The sequence below is a fragment of the Ostrinia furnacalis genome, unplaced genomic scaffold, assembly GCF_004193835.3.
Source record: "Ostrinia furnacalis isolate ACB-3 unplaced genomic scaffold, ASM419383v2 OfSCF5395, whole genome shotgun sequence".
NCBI classification, from domain to species: domain Eukaryota; kingdom Metazoa; phylum Arthropoda; class Insecta; order Lepidoptera; family Crambidae; genus Ostrinia; species Ostrinia furnacalis.
Window position 1 is genome coordinate 6,824 of NW_021135634.1, and position 18,369 is coordinate 25,192.

At 39.5% G+C, this 18,369-nt stretch overlaps 1 protein-coding gene across 1 annotated transcript; it reads left to right on the top strand.

Annotated features, from left to right (window-relative positions):
• The first annotated feature begins 2,743 nt into the window (after positions 1–2,743).
• On the top strand, positions 2,744–13,989 carry LOC114361047 (trypsin-like). The gene is made up of 6 exons (XM_028315964.1): positions 2,744–2,819; positions 6,366–6,502; positions 9,874–10,001; positions 10,564–10,822; positions 12,119–12,268; positions 13,826–13,989. The coding sequence occupies exons 1-6, from the start codon at positions 2,744–2,746 to the stop codon at positions 13,976–13,978; spliced, it is 903 nt and encodes a 300-aa protein (XP_028171765.1). The 3' UTR covers positions 13,979–13,989.
• The last annotated feature ends 4,380 nt before the right edge of the window (positions 13,990–18,369 follow it).

The window sequence follows — 18,369 nt, forward strand, 5'->3', positions numbered from 1 at the left end:
CATGTACACTGATTACGTAATATCCATTACCTATTCTAATATCTATAGTATTGAAGAGAAGGTTAATAATTAATCTGTTGCGATGATGACTAAAAACGACAACGGTGCGTTATATGGGTTCTGGTACACTTGTGCGAAAGACACTAGCGCGAAAGACAATAGCGCGAAGGCACTAGCGCGAAAATCCATTTGCGCGCATGGACACTTGCGCGAAAGACACTAGCGCGAATGGACGTTAGCGCGAAATGAAATGAGTGTCTATGCGCAAATGGCTTTTCGCGCTAGTGTCTTCGCGCTAATGTCTTTTCGCGCTAACGTCCATTCACGCAAGTGTCTATGCACGCAAATGGCTTTTCGCGCTAGTGTCTTTCGCGCAAGTGTCCCGATAGTACGCGTTATAGGGNTAGCCAAGAAAGATAAATTACTTTCACCTTATTAGTTTAGTTCCCATTTGAAAATGTTATAATTTAAATGTTCCGGCCAACTGCCGGAACAATTAATGTTCCTATTATTTCTACAAACGCTAGGTATTGCAACGCGCAGCGAAATTAAGCTGCAATTGCGCCAATAAAATGGCAACTAAATATCTGTGCTGTTAAGAACAAATAGGTGGCAGGCATTACTGCCATCAGATTGGGGAACAGGTTGTTGGTACAATGGGATTGCATGTATTAACAGAATGGGTACAATTTGCCTGTTCGATATAGAAACGACTAACAATCACAAAAACATCCATAGAAAACCTAGAAATATAAAAAAATGTTGATAAAATATTAATTTAGTTCATGTAACAACAAAAATAGTGGCTGAAAATTATTGAAAATATATTATTTTCAGGTTTACATTTTTCAGGCCTCGTAGCACACCCTTTTCTCTTCCTCACTCGCAATTTCACAACAAACCAAATAAATCGTTGATAATATCTGTAACTTATCAATATAGCCTTCAAGTAGGTATCATAATAAATACGTGTGTTAATTATTGCATACTTTAGTTAAAATAAGTTTTTCAAAAACTGATTTGGAATCTTTATTTCTTTCGTCCCACTTTATCACACTTACCCTAACTTAAAACAATGGTGTTGTAGGTTTATCATAAAGTGTTATCCGCCCACCCAGGACCTCATATTGCAGTAATCCCCCCGGAGGGTCCAAATTTATGGCCCCTCCCGGGGGCCATCCGTGAAACATAAAGCAGAAAGGCGAATTAGCATATCATAGTTTTTCGTTCGTCAAGAGAGGTCGGTTATGGCGGTGGAGATAGTGGACCGCCCTAGCGTTTATGGACTAGTGATGGGACACTGTTTTAAATTGAAATATGGTATTTATTTACGGTCTTGTTTCGTAATACTGATACTGTTATTATAACGAACTTATATCGTGAATATATTTATGATTACACGTTATACCTAAGTAATTTATTGAAGGGCGTGACTCGTGATTCTAAATGGAAATAATGTATCGTTTTATTACTGCCATTTTACCCAGGCTGTGCTCGTGAAAGATGTTTGAAAAAAAAATGCTTTTTTAAATACTTGGTAATAATATTTAATCGGTCTTTTAAATCTGATTTATAACACTAAACAAAATGTGGTACGTAGTTATCAAAATAAAACTCAGGACCACTAACAATTAATTCAATCAAATGACTCTACAATGACAAACATAAAAACCATATTCCTTGATAATTATGTGAATGTCGTATTTTAGATTTACGAGTATTATGTAATTTGTTTCGAATTAAGAAACAAATAAACTTTATCTACTTTTTACACTCGTGTTTCTTTATCACAATTTATTGACCTTTTCGTTTCATTTTTTTTGTTACTGGTATCGTTAAATTTTTGAGTGACGTCACATCACTAGAAGAGGGACAATGGAGGAACAATTTTACTATCACTTCATGAGGGCAGCGGGTAGGGAAATTGATTTTTTGACAGCCCACAAGTTAAGTAGAATGGCCGACTGTGTTTGAGTACCACGGCTTTATTGTCGAGGAGGCTAAGTTGGGCACATACGTTTGATTGTCGCTGGAATATCACAATTTTATTACGACTAAAATAACATTGTGATTGTGCCTGGAGTTGCAAAAATGCTGATACATTTTTACGTGAAATAGGTTTGTCAAAACTGCCTTATTAAAAGTACCAACCAAATTGAGAACCTCCTTTTGTTGAAGTCGGTTAAAAATATGGATGCTAGTCCCTGTTGTGGCGTGACCAAATTAATAATGATAAAGTCATAAAACTATTTGCCTTGTAGGTACTTGACTTGAAAATATTTATAAATCAATAAAATATAAAAAATATTTTAGAGATCCTGTGGCAGACTAAGTTCTGTTTTCAAGATAAGACCCTTTCATAATAGAGTTGTTAATTAAACAAGTACAAAGATAATCTTCCGCCGAATGACTTCGTTGATGATTTAACTCCGTTTGGGACATTTAGTCGGTGAGTAAGCTGCGCTGTTTTGTTTCACGTTTTTGCCAGAAAATGAGTCGGGTGAATCCGTCTACATCTAGCAAAAGCGGTAATATACCACTTCTACTTTCTTCTTTTACAAGAAGAGAATCAAGGGGGTTCTCCAAGCAATTTTGATTCTAGTAAATCACACTACTGAACCTCACGGTCACTCCATTCCTGCTCCCCAACGTCGAACTTATCGAAGTTAATCATGGCTGACAGCCGCGAAGATCGATTTGGCCACGGCAACTAGCAGCGACTGCGGTTCAGCAGTCCAGCAAAATGCTGTCGGTGTTGTGTGCGTGTGTGGTTGTCAGTGTGGGCTGCGCGAGCGCACAGGACCTTGCGGCTCCTTCTGGTGGGTTTTTAATTAATTTTAAAGGCGATAATGGCGTCGGACATTTTTTATGCAGAACTAGACAGGTATTTGACCGCAATCGCACCTGCAGCTTATTTAATGCATATTAATTAGATGCAGTCTAGGATGGTAAATATGCCCTGTAAGTGCCCATTCGCTGTCACACTGAAAAGGTCTGGATTATAGTGTTCAGGAAAGACAGCATCAAGCAGGAAATTCCAGTCCCCAGCTGTTCGCATTATTTTGCTGGACTGATTTGAGATCTAAGGAACGCGGGTTCCATATCAAATGGTTGTGGCGAACCCACTCGTCACACAAGCATGTACGACTATTTAGCTTACCATGAGAGATTTGCCTATTCTTTAAAAAATAAATATGGGGACTTTTAATAGAGATGAAATTCCTACCACAATAGTGTGAAAACTACCTAAGTTAGGTTTGTGTAACGTGTAAATAAGGTAGTTTTAGTCACCATAGCAGACTGGTCTCAACCACTATCTACGGGTTGAGATGATTAAGCCGTTTTTGTTTTGTATTATGTAAAGTTTAAAGCTTTTTATTTCACAAACACATTAGTTATTACGTTAGGTTATTACTGGCAAGGATCCTTGGCATTTATTAACTGTTTCTGCCCATGCCTTTGTTCGTAGTTTCGGACTTTTTTTTTTCAGAAATGGCGCGTCCCGTTTTCAATAAATAATAATAATAAATATCCTTGGACATTTTACACTGCGCTTCTAGTTCCAAACTAAGCAAAGCTTGTGCTATGGGTACTAGACAACGGATATAAACATACTTAAATACTTTTTTTTTTGTAAATACATACATATTATACATAGAAAACACCCAGTCCAATACAAACAAATATGTTCATGCACACAAATGTTTGTACTGTGCGGGAATCGAACCCGCTACCTCCGGAATAGTAGTCCGTTTCGAACCACTACACCAAACGGCCGACGAATGAAATGTTTCATATAAAACCATAAGAAATCCCAAACTTTCCCTTTTAAACATCTTTTAGGTAAGATTCAATTTGTCTCGCTCTGGCACTAAATTGGTTCAGGCATTGAAACGTCGCAAACTATTAAAAGAAACGCATTTAATTTTATAATCTAAGTTTAAATTAATTAAAGTTATAAAAGTCATTCTATAAAAACAACTAGTTAAATGCTTACTTGCGAAGTGAATCGATTACGTGGTTTCCTTAATGAATTCGTAACATGTGTCCACGGTTCGATTATCAGCACTTAGCGCTGTTTCTATTCTAAAACACGCAAATTGAATTCATTCTAGAAATAATTTCTCCCGCCACTTCTCAGCACTAGCTGAAATTTTATCCCGAAGTACTTAGCGGTAGAGCAAATTATATTTGGAACGAGTGTGACGCCCGTATTTACAAACGTTTCTTGCTTAACACTGCAGTACACGCGCCTCTTTTTTTACACGAATACACGCGTGGCCTACATTGGTAAGCCAATTTAAAATCACTGTAAATCAGTTTGTAAGCAATTTATGAATAGAATAATTAAGTAAATGATAAAAGTGTTTATTATAGTTATTTTATAATCAAAGTTTCTTTATATAACTATTTGGGATCAAACATTATAAACAGATTTAAAAGTTGTAAATGTTTTGGACCAAAATTGCACTCTGAGACCAATGTTAACAAAAACAAAATAACTGAAAAAATATGATTAGTTTTTATCTGTCATAGTATTCATGACTTTCTACTGCCTGGTACACGGTGTAAATCCATTTGTTGCAAGTCTTTCATAATTTTTTTGTCGAGTGATTTCGGGCTTTTGAGTAGACCCGCAGTTTTGACGGCTAATTTTAGAAAAGTGCGCAGACGCTAGCGACCCAAGCTTTACTGGCTTACTGACAAATTTAGTAAACGAGGCTTTCCTGGAATGCCAGCTCTCTGGCGCAAGTTTTCAAAAAGTTATAGCGTAAAATGTTACCCTGGTCTACTATAGTAGTCCGCGCGTGTACTCTAGTGTTAAGTGAAGCAGCAAATCGAACGCACAGCGTTAAATAATAGAGCCCTGTGATTAGTTCATAATTATGTCACCCTGTGCATCCACGCCCACTGTGAGACCTCATAGTAATGTTTGTAAATACGGGCGTAAATGCCCTAAATGGGACTACATAACAAAAAAACGTATTTTTATGATACGTTTGACTCTATGAATTGCTGGATTGATCACAAATAGGTAATACGGCACCCACAAATACGAGCTAATACGTGTTTATAAAGAATAACGCGAATCGGATTAATCTTACTCAGTGTAATCGTTGTTGTACAAAAAAAAACATACCAACCAAATTGAGAACCTCCTCCTTTTTCAAGTCTGTTAAAAAGAGGTAGAGATGCGATCACAAACATTGATCTATTACGAATGTTACTTTATCTAGACGCTCCGGTCTCTCTCTATAACAACAAGATTGCATGGGCCATAGGTAGGTAGGATAGGAGAATAGATAACACTTTTTTTTTTTTTTCTAAGGGCGACAGTTTGAGTGAGGCTGCGGCCAAAGCGTGGGGGTACGCACGTGAACGACTTAACGGCGCCTTACGTGCTACTCCACTAAGCGCCACCCGAAGGACCCGTCAGGTTTTTAGTGGGTAGGCCTTGCCCTTCTGGCAGGGAGAGCCCCACATAACCCACCGGAACCCCCGGACCGGTGGGTATGCATTTCAATACATTTTCCTGACGCAAAAAAAAAAAAAAAGAATAGATAACACTAACTTAACTGACTTCTAGACTGACTTTATCAAGTCAAAGTAAAGCTTTAGAGGCTTTGTATTGTAATATTCTGCAGGAAGGTTTTTATGGGTCTGACAACTGGTTGAGAACTAGATTTGTAGTTGTATTACTGTAAGTTTAGTTGAAGTATGAAGATAGGAATAAAATAGCGAACTTATTAACAATTTCTGACAATATTAAAAGTCTCATTTGTGTCGTTTCGCATGGAAATGGTATTCATATGATACAAGAAATGAAGTGTCTTAGAACAGAATTTTGGTCACTGAACGCGTGACAAAGTCTTCATGACAGGCTGAAATACACGAGGGTGGGTGGCTAGCTAGGCTGGCCACTTGATGGACAGACGATCTGGATCTGGGTCGCAAAAGGTGCATGCGGCAGCGCTGGACCCGTCATCGTGGAATTTCTTGAGGATGCCTTTATCCAGCAGTGGACGTCATTTGGCTGAAAAGTGCGAGAGGCTAGCAGAAGTTCTTTGTCATCATTATCCTCTATAAGCCTCCATTGTATGAGTACGACCCTTTAGAGAGCAAAAGTTAAATCTATATTTAATTTTATAAAAGCGAAAGGTCACTGATTGTCTGACTGAGTCACTCATCGCGGAATCTCAGAATCTACAAGTACTAGGAGTCTCAAATTTTGCATGGGGGTTCCTTTTAGAACGTAAGAATGGATTTTACGAAACTTAACCCCTAAGAGGTTGACGGAATCTACGCGTACGAAGTCGCGAGCGGCCGCTAGTATTATATTAAATGTGTTTTTATCCTCATTCTAGAAACAAAGTTGTACACCGGCTCGCTGTCCCCAGAATGCGTGTCCAGCTACCACCAGATATTCGTGACGCGCCGGGTGCCTCCCAGGAACTACCAGTACCACCACGAGGTCGCTGACTTGGAGACGAAAGCTGTGCCGGTGAGTTGTAAGTCAAAGTGACGAATTACAGCCTGGTGCTTCAAGTACTAGACTATGCCAGTGATCACTGCACAATTCAACCATGTATGGAAACGATTAGTGACCTCACTCGATACAACATATCGAAAAACTGATTACTGGTGCTTCACGAGCTCTATCATTCGATATCAATAAATATAGGTTACTAAACTGCATCACACACCGTATCAACCCTGCGTATGAATGAATTTATTTGTATTTTTAAGGCTTTTATACTCGTAAATCTTTGATCTTACACAAAATAATGTGATGTGATCTTTGTGAAGCGTATCACCATAAAATATGCCTATTCATGCGTACTTTGAAGATTTTGGGGTTAAGTATTCAAGAATACCTACTAAGGTTGGCAGAGAATTCTCGAGTAGGTACCTACTCTTTGTAGATGTATTTGTTTAGTCTAGTTGTTTTCTAAGAAGTGTATAAAATATGCAGGAACGTAAGTAGGTAAGTACTTATTTTAAAATAAGTGTTTTTCCGTTATATGGTACCCAATTGTTTGCTTGGTTTTGGGCTAGACGGCGCGTATTTAAAGTATCCAAGTACGAATACATTTAATATTACATAGTCTGCCGTCTGGCCTTGCGTTTAAGGTTTTTATTTATTTCTGTTTATTTGCCGCTTTATCTTTCGACAAGCTCTGTTTGAATTTATCCAATCTTTTCGTAATTCAGTAATATAGTTTAGGACTCTTTCACGCTATAACGCATGACGAAACGACACGCATCGAATGATTTTCACATTGCATTATGAACTATGAATATATGAATAAACTAAACTTGAAAATGCTAATATTTTAAATGCGAAAGTAACTCTGTCTATCTGTCTTGCTTTCACGCCTAAACCACTGAACCGATTTTGATGAAATTTGGCATAGAGATAGTTTGAGTCCCGAGAAAGGACATAAGGTTTTTATCCCGGTTCTTGAAACAGGGAGGCGCGCGATAAAGTTTTTCTGTGACAGACAAAATTCCACACGGGCGAAGCCGCGGGCGGAAAGCTGGTAATAAATAAATACTGTTTACAAAATAAAAAATATTTTACCCCCAGCGCCGCAGTCGCGAATGGTGCCCAATTGCATTGATATAATAAAACGATCCTAAAGATTTTGGATCTCAAATAGGAAGTAAAAATGTTTATAGCATATGCGATGCGGTGTCTTATCATGAAAATATGAAATCCGCTTCTTAAGAAGGAATTAAATATTTTCAAATTCATACAATTTTTTGTGGTTACCAAAATATTTTTTATATTTTTTTTTGTGATTTGTAATTTATTAACATCTATGACTAAGTGGCTGTCGCAAAAACGTACACTTAACTGGGAAATGGAAGATGGAAAGATATTCTATCAAATCGCTACAACATGACAGTTCAAAACGCGTGTCCATGCATTTTATCGTGTCGTATCATCGCGTCGTGTGCAAAGCGCTTTATCACAGAATCGTATGCAACAAATTGCAAGCCATGCAACAAGTAACATGCAAATAACTTGCATCCGTTCGCAATCGCGACGTACAGTCAGTACCTGACTTGTTTATTGGAAAGTAGGATCTATTACAAGTAGATAAGGTGCCTGTGTGTAGCTGGACGTGCTGTCGCCTGTACATACGCTCAGAGATGCGGGCGATCCCGTCAAAGCCGTGACTAAATAGAATTCTAGTAAATTTATGGCGCGACTAAAGACGCTTGATAGTGGATGAATGTACTGGAGAAATGAGTGAGTGAGTGAGCTAGAAAAAAAGTAGGTATTGATTGAATAAAATGATTTTCAATTACAAACTTTAAAAACTCATAAACAAACTCTTAAAACTGATTTATTTCTGTAAATAGGCTTAAAAAAAAGACTTTTACACGTCCCAGCATTAACCCTACCACTGCTTCAGGACAATAAATGGGCCAGTGCTGAGAAGAAGCAGCGCAATAAACTCAGTCACTATTTTATACTTATACTTTCATGTGGCACAATGATTATTTAATAGGTAGTTCCTTAAATTAATCTAAGAATGAAGAATTCAAGATTATTATTTATTGAAAACTGTGTACACCACATTCAGCTATTAGAAGGAAAATGACATAATTATGTAAAATATATTTAGAAAAACTCGGAAATTAAACAAATTCGGAAAAAACACCATTTAGGAAAAGCTGTTTTTGAAGATCTGACAATATCAAGATCTTCAAAATCTTTACAGTAAAGACTGAAAGTATCAAACAGGTTCACTCCTTGAAAAGCTTAAATCTGTTTCAAATACACTCTTTTCGATGAATACGTTGTTTATTTTCAATTTTACCGAGAGTTTTGGTGAAAACATTTAGTTTATTGAGAGGGGTGACTGAACTGAAATGTGTTATTGTGAGTGAATTTTGAAAGCTATTTTAACTTTACAGTGTACAATAGGTAGATTTAGTAGGTTTTCTTGTTACTAGCTTGCTTAAGTGGCAAGGCATTTATTAGAGAGACCTTAGCTCAAAATATTAATATCAAGCCCACTTGATCTCTACCCTAAAAGCCTATAATAGGAACTTGTCTTTCAGAAAGTCGTCAACTTTTAGTCCTTAACTTATAAGAAAAACAAATTAACTAAAACTATTTTGGGAAATAATCTGAGGTCAGCAAAGTGCGAGACAGACACGCCTGCGGAGATTAATATTCTCACAATAATTGAAATAGCAAAGTCACATAGAAAGACGTTTCAGTTAGGTTAGGTTGATGTGCCATTGTCTTGTCGCCGATCAAATAGTCGACGCTCTACTAGGTTGAGCCTGCTGACCTATTCCCTATTTATTTGTCTAAATAAACTTCAGAATGTAAATAATATCTCTAGTAATTGACTGGGAGTCAATCAGTGTATGTAAATATAAATATGGTGCAGCGATGTGTACCTATTCGTATGAATTTTAGAAATGTTAAATATCTATTCCTAAACCTACTCAGTTAAGATTTAAATTTGATCCCGCCAGATGAAGACTATTATTTATTTTATTTACTACTAATATTACTACTAATCTTTTATTAAAGGTTTTAAACCTTTGTTTGTCATCTGTCATCCGCTTTGCAATGGAGGGAAGTCGAACCTTAATTTCGAACTCCTATGTTCTTCTGATTAATTTCGTTGCGGGTCCAATGACAGTTTAAATTTCCCCCGGGACAAACTTGACCTTCATTGGTTGGGTTTTTGTGGCGGTCAAGCTGTAGATCCTGGGTACACAGGAGTTGCAGCGGTGGGAACAAGAGGTGGGAATAGTCCCGTAAGATGAAGAATAAATAACCTGACGATGCTAATAATGATGACGATGATAGATAATGAATTTATGTATGTACCTACATTTCAGTTCAAATGGCGCATCGTCGGCGGTACTGAGGTGGACATCACAAACATTCCGTACCAGGTCATGTACGGGCTGTACTGTGGAGGATCGCTCATCGCTCCTATCTGGGTGCTCACTGCAGCTCACTGCAGGTAAGGATACTTTTGTCCACATTGTTGTCCTTCTCAAGTATTACAGGCTGGACTCTAAATACTTGGGTTTGATTTTCAGAAAAAACCCATTTGGAAAATCAAATCTGCCTTAGAAGCTGCCAGTATTAGGTATATAAACAAAACTGGGGATAAGATAATTTTAAAATCACTGAGATTGTTGAGACTCTTATTTTGGTTGAGCAATGTCGCCCTCCAAGGTCTGATGTCGGAGTGGCTTTACCCCTACGATATTGACCACGATTGTTGCAATTTAGCCCAACCCATACAATAGAACACGAAGAGTTTATCACCTCAATCTATCAAATCTATCACCATCATTTCAGCCATAGGACGTCCACTGCTGAACATAGGCCTCCCCCAGTGATTTCCATGTTGATCGATTGGTAGCGGCCTGCGTCCAGCGCTTCCCTGCTACCTTTATGATGTCATCGGTCCTTGTGGGTGGACGTCCCACGCTGCGCTTTTCGGTACGCAGCCTCCTATCACAATATGTTTATCTAAAATACTGACGTGCAAAGTAAAACCACTTCTATTTTCACAGAGATAAAGAGAAATTCGTCCTAGCCGGCGCCACTCGCCGCAGCCAAGCCACCCGCTACAAGGTCTGCGCGCACTTCATCCACCCCCGCTGGGACGACGAGAACAAGATACACCCCCAAGACTTTGACTACCAGCTGGTGCTGCTGGAGACGCCGGTCCCGGTGACGCCCAGCTCCAGGCCCATTGCGATCGGGAATGTGGAGGAAGTCACGCCGGGGGCTGTGGTGTCTGTTAGCGGGTGGGGGTATACTAGGGCTAAGGTGAGAGATAGTGAAATAAAAACTCTGTACTAGGGCTTGAGGCCTGAGGAGATCCGTATAAGACTCAGAGTGACTGACATAGCCCGCAGAATCGCTAAAATCAAGTGGCAGTGGGCGGGGCACATGGCTCGTAGAGCTGATGGCCGCTGGAGCAGGAAAGTTCTTGAATGGCGACCACGAGCCGGAAGACGTAGCGTGGGCAGGTCTCCCACTAGCTGGACTGACGATCTGGTGAAGGTCACGGGAGGTGCCTGGATGCGAGCGGCGCAAGGACCGGTCTTTGTGGAAATCCTTGGGCCTTTGTCCAGCAGTGGACGTCTTTCGGCTGAAACGAACGAACGAACGAACTAGAGCTTAGGTGAGATATACGGAATAAAATCCACCCAACTATTGCCTATTGAACACTATTAGATGGTGTGTCATATGCCCCCATTGTGCATGAATACCGACTAGATAGATCACATTCAATTCGACTAGGACTTGAAGTGGTCGCAATAGTGTTTGGTCGGAAATATCATCACCATCTTTTTTAGTAAAGGATACCCATGAGGCTATAATATACATATACCCATAAGCCTCAGAGTTGACGTAAGTAACGTTGCACTCGTCAGAATTCACTTCCTTGTTGAAGAATTCGCTTGGATGCACGTGTACAGAATCACATTACAATTTTAAAATCAAATAGGTACTACAATTTACATTTTATGCAAATAGCATTTCACAATTTTCACATTCAATTAGGTCAGAGATTAAACTTAATTGTTGAAACTACGGAAAATACTGGAACTACGTACCTACTAAAGGGCTTCGGATAACTCGATACAATTAATGTTAATTTAGACCCCTGTCCTTTTTACAGTAGCCTTTCGTGGAACTTGCTAAGTCTAAAATACGGTATAAAACAAAGTATTTCTTTTGTTAGGTTTTGAAAAATACGGTACAGTACTTGGTACGATCCTCTGATGGAAAATGTTTGGGTTAAAAATTAAAGTATAATTTCAAATAAATTCAATAGTGGATGATGATTCCATCCTTTAAACTACACTTTAATTGCTCAAAAATAAATGTTAGCTTACGTAGAGTAAAAAATGCAGTTCATGCATCCGTTTCACATTAGTGGGTAGACTTCTGCACATTAGTGCGTGATTTTGTGACGGCCAAAGGTCAGCGAAACCTCAGATTTGTATGCCCCTGTCACGTCATAACTTTGTCAGTGTTACCTCTCTCATGCCGCTCCCATACCACAGGCACTGAGTTAAACGCTAGACCTTTAGTAAAATCCACATGCTCTTCCAGGAACGGCACATGCAAGAGATTCTCCGGCGGGTGTACGTGCCCATCATGTCGCACGACCAGTGCGTGTCCCTCCCCAACCAGAACTACCGGACCATCAGCCCTAGAATGTTCTGCGCCGGATTCATTAACGGGACAAAAGACTCTTGTCAGGTTAGCATCACTCTAGTACTGTTCAGTTCTGGAATCTTCCAGAAACACCACATATTGCAAGAGTCATCATGTCGCACGACCAGTGCGTGTCCCTCCCCAACCAGAACTACCGGACCATCAGCCCTAGAATGTTCTGCGCCGAGTTCATCAACGGGACAAAAGACTCTTGTCAGGTTAGCATCACTCTAGTACTGTTCGGTTCTAGAATCTTCCATGAATAGAACATTCAAGGGTCTTTCGGTGGGTGTACGTGCCAATCATGTCGCACGACCAATGCGTGTCCCTCCCCAACCAGAACTACCGGACCATCAGCCCTAGAATGTTCTGCGCCGGGTTCATCAACGGCACCAAGGACTCTTGCCAGGTGAGCATCACTTCTGCACTGTTCCGCTCTAGAATCTTCCAGAAACACCACATATTGCAAGAGTCATCATGTCGCACGACCAGTGCGTGTCCCTCCCCAACCAGAACTACCGGACCATCAGCCCTAGAATGTTCTGCGCCGGGTTCATCACCGGCACCAAGGACTCTTGCCAGGTGAGCATCACTTCTGCACTGTTCCGCTCTAGAATCTTCCAGAAACACCACATATTGCAAGAGTCATCATGTCGCACGACCAGTGCGTGTCCCTCCCCAACCAGAACTACCGGACCATCAGCCCTAGAATGTTCTGCGCCGGGTTCATCAACGGGACAAAAGACTATTGTCAGGTTAGCATCACTCTAGTACTGTTCGGTTCTAGAATCTTCCATGAATAGAACATTCAAGGGTCTTTCGGTGGGTGTACGTGCCAATCATGTCGCACGACCAATGCGTGTCCCTCCCCAACCAGAACTACCGAACCATCAGCCTTAGAATGTTCTGCACCGGATTCATCAACGGCACCAAGGACTCTTGCCAGGTGAGCATCACTTCTACACTGTTCCGCTCTAGAATCTTCCAGAAACACCACATATTGCAAGAGTCATCATCATGTCGTACCACCAGTGCGTGTCTCTCTCCAACCAGAACAACCGAACCATCAGCCCTAGAATGTTCTGCGCCGGGTTCATTAACGGGACCAAGGACTCTTGTCAGGTCAGCATCATCATCATTTCGAACTTGTAAGTACTGTTTCATTTATTAAAAAATAGGTCAAGTTGGACTCCAGCTATTTATTGTATTTAAAAGTTAGTTGTCAAGACTAATTTAAGCATTAGAACAGATAAGTTTGATAACTGAGGAGGAGAAGCAAAAAATCAAAGCTTCTTTCTTTTTTCCTTCACATTGACAAAGATCAAAGCAGTGCGATACCAATCATATTCCCATGGCTTTCAGGCAGGTTAAAACGAGCCTTTTACACACGTTGAGGCCAAAGCACTGAGAACCCTTGGTAATCTTTCATCATCATCATCATCATTTCAGCCACAGGACTTCCACTGCTGAACATAGGCCTCCTCCAATGACTTACACATCGTAATCTTTCATCATTGTGGAAATCATTGAGGGAGGCCTATGTTCAGCAGTGGACGTCCTATGGCTGAAAATGATGATGATGATGAATCTTTCATCCTCCAGGGAGACTCCGGCGGCCCAGCGGTCCACAACGGCAAGCTGATCGGCCTGGTGTCCTTCGGGGTGGGCTGCGCTCAAAAGGACCAGCCAGGGGTGTACAGCAACGTGCCGCAGGTCCGCGACTGGATCCGCAGCGTCACCACGCTGCCGCTGTGAGGGTTTGATCAATAAAGGCTTTGGAAGTAAGTGGCTGTTTCTTTTTTGCCGATAGTTTGAGGTGGTGGTTGTAAGTGTCTTCGTTGATGATTGATCATTGGCGTATCGATAATTTTTCAGGGGGGACCTGGCCCCTTAAATGTCACATCGGCAATTGGTACTGTCAACTACTGTCATGCCCCCTGCAATATACGATTGATTAAACTTAAATTATTGTTCCACTGCTGACTCAATGATCGCATCGAAATTCTCATTGTAATAACGTGTGTAAATCCTACAGGTTTCCACACTTTTATCTAAATGATTTGCCTTGGCCGTTCCTCAAGAGTGACGAGTGATGAAAACCCTCTTAAACGATTATGATCAGAAAATTTACTGATTAAGCATTACTTTTGTGCCAATAGGTTCATGAGTAACAAAACGTCCAACGCGTTTCTCTATGGTTAGAGTAGACACCTAGCTAACGAAAGGTCGTGAGCTTATCACGACCGACGACACAAATGGGTTTAGATGTATCTAGCAGCTGGTAATATAACCCTTATGTCCTTAAACATCCTTGATACAATCCCCCGTTGTCAAATCACAACAGATCTGTTACACAAGAGCAAGACATCACGCGCGCGCTGTAAATAAATCATACAGACGACGCCCTGCATGCGGGAGCCAGCCCTAGGATATAGCTAAACCAATACAGCCTGTCTAGTTGCATGCAGAAAAAAAGAAATAAGCCCGTATCCATACAAAATGAAATAATAAATAATGTTGTATGTTTTGATGTAACATTTTATGACAATAAAGAATTTATTATTATTAATCTAAAACTAATAAACATGACGGAAAATGGAAATGGGATCTGTTCAGTATCTAGGTTTAACACTACTGTTTTCACAAGAAAATGGCACTAAGCCGTGACGGCAGAGAGCGTGTCACGAAGACTCAAATTCTGCGGATACTATAAAATATTATTTTTATTGGCCTTTACAGTGTGCCTATTTTGATTTAAATCACTAAAATGTATCTTAGATATGAATACCATCTCAGTATTGCGGGGCCATGTGAGGTCATGGCTCATTAAGTACATGGCTCTACATTCTAGATTTTTCACAGGTTTCAAAAGTTTCAGAGTCATCCTTTTTAGCATTCCATCTTGTTGTTTTTCATAAACAAATAATAAATTACGTAAAAAAGATGAATTATACCAATAGATTTCCTTTTACACTTAACTATACCAACTCTAGATAACAAAAAACATATTTGTTTGAGCTCGATCACAATATGATTTATGACGCAACAAGCTCGCTCTTTGGTATTCCAAATGAGATGTCTGTTCTTCCCGAGCTATGACTTCGCGCATACCAAGTGGATGCCTTACGTTTGGGCGAAAACGCTCGGAAAACACTCCGCTGGACTCGCGCGGAATGTTCAACGAGAAACTTGTTGGGGACACACGAGCCAGTATTGTGGACGGGAACGACCCTTTTTTCAAGCGCTTATCACACAAGTTATTCGTATAAAATCTAATGACAGTTGTAATTTCGTAATCACTTCGTGCCGGCGTTTCTTTTGCATTTAGTTACTTCATTTTGAGCTGATTAACGTTAGCGTTATACGAGTAGTCCGCGAGCTCCCTAAACTACATAAAGTAGGTATATTACGGTTGGAAAAAAATCTGAGGATCTCAAATTATCACACCTAAATGTCGGAATAGGCTATTGAAATTGGATTTTTACGAAGAATTAATTTCCAGCAAGGTGTTATTATTTATTTTGGTCCAAAATACGTTTAATCCAAGTTTGCGCAATCCCAGGTGGTGTGCATTTTTTTTTTATCCACAACGAGGAAGCTCTTGGCCTGTATCTCACCTGATGTTAAGTGCATAACTTTTGGGAGCCAATCCAAGTAACTGCGATATTCTAGGACTTTTTTTCACTTTTTGCTCTAATTCTTGCAAACTATGCATTTTTGGATAAAGTGATTTAGTAACCCATTGAAGTCTTCCTCCTGGAATGGATACTATCTGATGATGATGACTACTCGTGCCGCGGGTAACCCGCGTGCCCGTGCGTGATACCAACGCGTGTGTACCGCCACTATTCCCGCATGTGTTGTGCTCAAGGCCGCGTGAAGACCTGAATATGTGAATGGCTGATGTGTAATAAGAAAAATCAACTTCTGATCGCTGTTTGGTTAACTTGAGAAATTACTTCAGCCCTTCAGACACGCAAATATTTGATCTCTGCAAAAGGACCGTTAAAATCACTTGTTTATTTAGGCCTATTTTAGATCCACGGTTTTTTTCATCTCTTTGAATTTTATGTAATGTGTGGATGACTTGTGAAGAGTGTCAACAAATTTTAAGGATTTTGAGATGTTTGCAGTGGTCTTCAGTGAGTTTTAGTAAGAGAAAATGAAAATATTGATGTTTTAGCAAACAAAGTTTGACATTTACTGTCCTGACTGGTCACCAGGGTCACCGTCTGAATGTTTAATTTATCATAATATCTTGGAGATATTGTATGTACCTACTAAGGCTTTCTTCATTAGTAAAGACAACATTGTTTTGGACATTATTTTAAACATTATTGAGGAAATCTTATGAAAAGATTAACGTGCTGTTCATTTTTTAAATGTAACCAGAGAAAGAAGCCCTACAATGTACAAAGTAAACACAACATTCCTATCAATTAAAAATATCAAAAGAAAACAAAAAGTAAGAAATAATAATTCCATCGGAATGAGAATCGAAAGTAATAAAGCAAGGGATATTAATGAAAAGAGCGTCGTCCCCGATGAGGTGGTCGTTATGGGGAGTTTTAATTTAGCCAGTGGCCTGTTTCGGGCAGATGTTAGGCAGGAAACTAGGAATATCTGGCGGAGCTTCAAACGTTTCAAGAACCAATAGCCAATATAATAATTTATCATTGACGGGATTGCTACCATGTACCTAGAGGGTAGACCGATATGACATCTCACCCGCAAGTTTCCTCAGTTACTCCGTGACCATGGCGCTTGCAACAGTGCCGAAATATCGGAAACTCAAAATTAAGGTACACGGTAGCAATCCCGTCAACAATAGTTATTATGTTAGTGTCCATGAAAGTTTAAAACAATAGCCAATAGGTGACAAGTACAATGTTGGTTGGGCAGTGATGTTAATTTTTTTGCGGTTGAAACGTATATTTCCAAATAAATTGGGATAGCTATAGAAAATTCTGTGGATATATTTCAATGCAATGTAGGTACAGTTGGGTTCAGTAATAAATACTGTGCTATTAATTTAGTCTTACCTAAAAATTTATAACTACCTACAGGTAGATTTTGTGTGCTGAATGTTTTTCTAAAGTTACAAGCCTTAATAAACATTAGGTATAATACTCATTGTGTCCCCATTTAATCAATGTGTATTTCATAGGTTCTACCCCAGTGTAAGTGAAACCTACGCTTTATGTAGGTATTTCACATCTATCATTTATATTTACCTATGTACTTTAAGCTGTTGAATAATATTGTTGCAAAATATTTGAATATTTCGTTCGGTGTATCTGTTCCATACCTCATCTTTGCACAGAGTCCTTAGGGAAATACGCCGCAGCGAAACAATATCTGTTTTAATGCATACTTCTGCCTCTTCGAATTCTAATAAAGATTTTTGCCGAATTAAATGGCTCGAGAGATTCTATAATGGATCCGTCGACTCGATAAATCTTGGATTTGAGGAAGAATTGTAAAGGGAACGACATTTTTGGATGAAATTGGCTTAGCGAAATGTTTTGATAAATAAAAATCAATGCACAAAGAGACGCATTTTAAACAAGATTACCCTGTTTAGGACCGAGCGAACAATAAGGGTGTTTAGTACCTAACTTAGAGAAAATGCAGCACGCTGAAAAACATGGTTTCAAGTGTCATTTTGAACAGTAAGTCAGCAAAAATTCTTGAGCTAACGAAGAAGAAGAAAATGATGATGAAGAAGGAGACGAAGCTCCCTGTGCAAGATCAATGAGTTACAATGAAACTAACCACGACGCAATTTTACAACACAATGTTGCCATAGTGTGGCCCACACGACTAGTATTCAACACACATCGGTGTATGGATCGAAATTTAGGTCAAACTAAAGATTTTCAATGTTCCCAACTTTAGTAATTGGACAAACTCAGAATGTGGATGAGGTTTCCTACAGATTTAGAAAACTCTAAATTCAGAAAATTAGTAAACTTTCTGGGAAGCAAAGTTTGTGGGAGTTTTGAAAACAAGATGTACCTATTCGTGAATGTTGTGAACTCTCCGAAATACATAAGATTTGTACGTAATACTTATTGTTTCCATGGAAAGTACAAAGCACCTACTTCACTCTACTTTTAATTCTGATGACAAAATGAGATTGATGA